This window comes from Plectropomus leopardus, unplaced genomic scaffold (genome assembly GCF_008729295.1).
Source record: "Plectropomus leopardus isolate mb unplaced genomic scaffold, YSFRI_Pleo_2.0 unplaced_scaffold8107, whole genome shotgun sequence".
Taxonomy (NCBI): Eukaryota; Metazoa; Chordata; class Actinopteri; order Perciformes; family Serranidae; genus Plectropomus; species Plectropomus leopardus.
This window is the reverse complement of record NW_024689321.1, coordinates 1-4,766: the sequence shown is the minus strand read 5'-3', so window position 1 is coordinate 4,766 and position 4,766 is coordinate 1. Positions and strand designations below refer to the sequence as shown.

General features: G+C 45.5%; 1 protein-coding gene across 1 annotated transcript; it reads left to right on the top strand.

The window, feature by feature from the left end:
• Positions 1-52: 52 nt before the first annotated feature.
• LOC121940245 (arf-GAP with SH3 domain, ANK repeat and PH domain-containing protein 2-like) lies at positions 53-4,760 on the top strand (the record flags this gene model as incomplete). Its single annotated transcript, XM_042483058.1, has 10 exons — positions 53-122; positions 303-404; positions 1,112-1,199; positions 1,282-1,330; positions 1,407-1,573; positions 2,696-2,829; positions 3,170-3,264; positions 3,352-3,541; positions 3,672-3,757; positions 4,531-4,760. Coding segments are annotated over 10 exons (1,153 nt in total), but the record flags the coding sequence as incomplete, so codon positions are not given.
• Positions 4,761-4,766: the final 6 nt, after the last annotated feature.

The window sequence follows — 4,766 nt, the reverse complement described above, 5'->3', positions numbered from 1 at the left end:
TGTGTGTGTGTGTGTGTGTGTGTGTGTGTGTGTGTGTGTGTGTGGTCCTCAGGCTGAGGAAGGTGTGGCAGAAGAGGAAGTGCTCGGTGAAGAACGGTTTCCTGACCATCTGCCACGGCACGGTAAGATGCCACATCCTCCCCTCCTATTGGTCTTCCTGCATGAGAAGCTCCGCCCCCCGTCCTGCATGCCCATCAGCCAATCAAAACAAAGCTTTCTGGGGTTTTATTTTTCATTTCAACAAGATTAATTTATTTTCATTCAGTTTCTTATTTTTTTCTTTTGTTTCTTTTATTTTGAAGTTTTTACATGAAGAGTCAAACGGCCAATCAGGACAGAGCAAGCAGCAGAGGAAGAGAAAGAGGAGGAGGAGGAGCGTGAGGCGAAGGATGACAGAGAGAAGGGTGGGAGCAGGGAGGAGGGCGGCTGATTATCAATAACTAATTAACATATTCAATAACCTCTCGTCTCTGCTTCAGTGCTCAAACACAAAACTTTATCATCATTTTAACAAAATAAAACCGGTCAGTTTCTCCAGCAGAGTCGGGTTACTCTCTGTGTGTCCTGCATGACTCTGACGCCGCTTTAGTCGACACTTTCATCCTGTAAGCTGCTGGTGTTCATGGTCCCCAGAGGACGAGCCCGACGGCGACCACCTAAAATCAGATATATAACCGAAATGTTTCCATGTTAAAGGGCAACTTTTGTGACTGTTGTCTCTGTTTCCATGGAAATTTGGAGATTTCTTGGACATTTCTAGGATTTTAGGAAATTTCAAGGATTTTAGGACATTTCAGAGATTTTAGGAAATTTCAAGGATTTCAGGACATTTCCAGGATTTTAGGACATTTCAAGGATTTCAGGACATTTCCAGGTTTTTAATGACATTTCTGGGATTTTAGGACGTGTGGTGGGCCTCATGGTGGCGCTAAAGCAAACGTCACAGTATCAGCAGAGTCGGAGGATTTCTCCTTTGGTCACCATGGATACCTGCACTGAATAGTTTTCCAGTGCGCCTCCTGCTCGTGTGAATGTTTTAGTTTTCCTTCATTCGAGGTCAAACTCTTCAGTTATGACAGCCGTGCTCTCCTCCCTGCTTCTTTTCTCTCAGGCCAACAGACCTCCAGCCAAACTCAACCTGCTCACCTGTCAGGTGAAGAGGAATCCAGACGAGAAGAAGAGCTTCGACCTTTTCTCACGTAAGCTGCACACGCTCGTTTTCATGTGCTCACCTGTCGCACGCCGTGTCCTCCTGTCTGACCCTCGCTGTGTTTCCCTCAGACGACCGCACGTACCACTTCCAGACTGAGGATGAAGCCGAGTGTCAGGTGTAAGTATGACCTCCGTGTGACCTTTGTGTGACCTCCGTGTGACCTCTGCATAACCTCTGACCCGCTGTGTTGCAGCTGGGTGTCGGTGCTGCAGAACAGTAAAGAGGAGGCGCTGAACAAGGCGTTTAAAGGCGACCAGGACGAAGGAGAGAACAACATCGTGCAGGAGCTGACCAGAGCCATCGTAGGAGAGGTGAAGAGGATGAGCGGTAACGACGGCTGCTGCGACTGTGGAGCCGCCGGTCAGTCAGATTAATACTAATACTATTTATTAATACTAATACTAGTAATAATACAAATACTGCTGCTGGTGCTGTGGAGTGCAGGGTCAGTATTACTGCTAAAAGAGATCTACAAAAGATGCTCTCTCTTGCAAACTTGTGCATCTTGTCCCTGAGATTACATCAGAAATGTCTTTGAGCCAGCCCTAACTATGAGCCTCCTGGCCAATCAGAGCTGTTGCTTGTCATACTTTAATGAAGGCACTGCTGCTTCTACATAGACATAGACCACATGTTATATTTTCTGTATAACTGCATATATTCTGTTGTTTTGATGTAATGATAATAATAATACATAAGAACATGTGGTGTAATAGATTATAGATTGGATTTAATCATCTGTGGTGATTAAAGGCTGAGCTGGTTAAACTGCAGCAGTCCTGCAGCAGCGTCTCTGAGACCTCCTGTCCTCACAGTGTCGGGTACATTCCTCAGCTGTCGTCCTGCCGGTCTGACGGGTTTGTGAAGACAGAAGATGCTGCAGAGTTTCACTGTACTTTATATCAGTCGGAGAGTTTCAGCCGAGCCGTCGGCAGCTCAGCTTTCTGCGTTTTATTGCTTCTGAAACTGATTTGTGTACCACGTAGCTCCTGCTGGACGGATATTAATGCAGTGAAACGTTCAGAGCAAAAACCAGAAAAACATTTAGCTGCTCAAAACTCTTTTCTTTGTGTCATCAGAATTAAATCAGCTTTCTATCTGGCGATGACTCAGTTCTCATCAGATGCTTCAAATCAAACAGTTTCCTCTGTCGGAGGTGTGGGGCCCTGTGTTGATGCTGCTTTATACTCTGACATCTTATTTTTATTTTTACTGTGCATTAGAAAATGGGGCCCTATCAGAGGCCAGATTTGGCCCGCGGGCCGTAGGTTGAGTATCACTGTCATAAAGGCAGCCGTAACATACGTGTATAAATGCATGTAACAAACGTGTCTGATCGGCTGAAGCCGTCAGTCAAAAGTCAGCAAGAAAACACATTTCGGTTTGAATCAGATACACAAACTTAATAAAGTACTTAAGACAATCAGTGAATTCATGTACAAATATCACAAAACCTCCCGTCTTCGTCTCCCCCCTCGTCAGGTCCCACCTGGCTGTCCACAAACCTCGGGGTGCTGATCTGTATCGAGTGCTCGGGGATCCACAGGGAGATGGGGGTCCACTACTCCAGGATCCAGAGTCTGGACCTGGACGTCCTGGGGACGTCCGAGCTGCTGGTGAGTCCACATCGCTGTCCCCAGAGGAGAAATCGGAGCGTCGGCGCAGAGAGACACAAAGTCTGTCAGAGCTCATAGTTTTATTTGTGTCTGTCTCTCTGCCACAAACTTTTATTCTCACTGTTTGGAAAAATATATGTTTGATATTCAGATAAAAACATGAAAGTATTTTAAGAAAAAACAATCAAAAAAATTTTAATTTTCAGAAATTTAGGATAAAGGTCCTGTCCTATCTCACCTTTTATGCAGTTTCAGATATTGTACTGTTTGATTTAGAAATGACCCAATAATGTGATAGTTTGAGTTCAGGACCCACCTGACCTGTAATGTTGTTTTTCAGTTGGCGAAGAACGTGGGAAATGCCAGCTTCAACGAGATCATGGAGGCGGATCTGTCGGTTCAGGACGTCACCAAACCCAATCCCTCCAGTGACATGTGAGTGTCGGCCTGGGCGGCGCGATCTGAATCTCGTGAGAGCAGATGAAATTAGGAGGCCGTGACTGTGTGTGGTTTGCTCTGCAGGCAGATGAGGAAGGATTACATCACGGCAAAGTACACAGAGAAACGTTTCGCGCGGCGGCTTTGTGCCGACGCTGCGTCCAGACTGCAGGTTCTGTACGAGGCCGTCAGGAACAGAGACATCTTCTCTCTGATCCAGGTCTACGCCGAGGGGGTGGATCTGATGGAGTCCATCCCACAGCCCAACGAACACGTACGACCTCACTGATCACCTCATCAGCTGTCAGTCAGAAACGCAAAACGACAGCTGACGCAGAATTCAAGATTTTACGTTTGATCTCTTTAGATTTTGAAGAGATTTACTGTCCGTTTGTTTCTGTCAGGAACCTGGAGAGACGGTGCTGCACCTGGCGGTCCGCATGGTCGACAGGAACTCTCTCCACATCGTCGACTTCCTCGCCCAAAACAGGTAACATCATCATCATCGTCATCATCACCACATCATCATCCATACCTCCATCCTATCTTATCTTATCTTATCTTATCTTTTCACATGGTATCGTATCTCAGCCTATCCTCTCATACCATACTAAATAGTTTCATTACTTATCGTACCATGTTGTATCGTACTGTACCGAGTAGTTCCCCATTGTACCGACCGTATTGTACGGTATTGTACCATATTGTATCATATCTTACCGTATTGTATCCTATCCTATTGTATCATATCGTACCATATCGAATTATATCCTATAATCTAGGGATAATATTTTCAGTGTACATTTGTGCGTTTTTAAAGTTTGTATGTATCTGTGTCTGAGCAAAGCGAAATACAAATTTCCTCTGAGGTGGACAATAAAGGCTCTATCTATCAGTCTTTCTGCCGCACCGCACCGCACTGTACCGTATCGTACCGAATCCGATTGTACCGTATCGTACAGTATCGTATCATATCGTACCATAGGGTATCGTAATGCATCGTATTATATCGTACTTTATTGTACCGAATGTATTGCATCGTATCGTATCATATTGTATCCTATTGTATCCTATTGTATCGTCATCAACACTGGAGCTGCAAATATAGATTATTGTCATTATCAGTCCGTCTGTTTGTGTTTTAAGCTGCAACAGCTTCCTGTTTTAGACTCCGTGTTCACTCAGTCAGTGAGTGTGTAGTCTCACCAAAGTGTGTGTGTGTGTGTGTGTGTGTGTGTGTGTGTGTGTGTGTGTGTGTTTCAGTGGTAACCTGGACAAGCAGACAGCCAAAGGAAGCACAGCGCTGCATTACTGCTGTCTGACGGACAACAGCGAGTGTCTCAAACTGCTGCTGAGAGGAAAAGCTTCAGTGTCCATCAGTGAGAACACAAACTACGAACAGAAGATACTGAGAGCAGCCGCACACTGTCACTGAGTCACAGCGTTACACCGTCACACTGTCACTGAGTCACAGCGTCACTGAGTCACAGCGTTACACC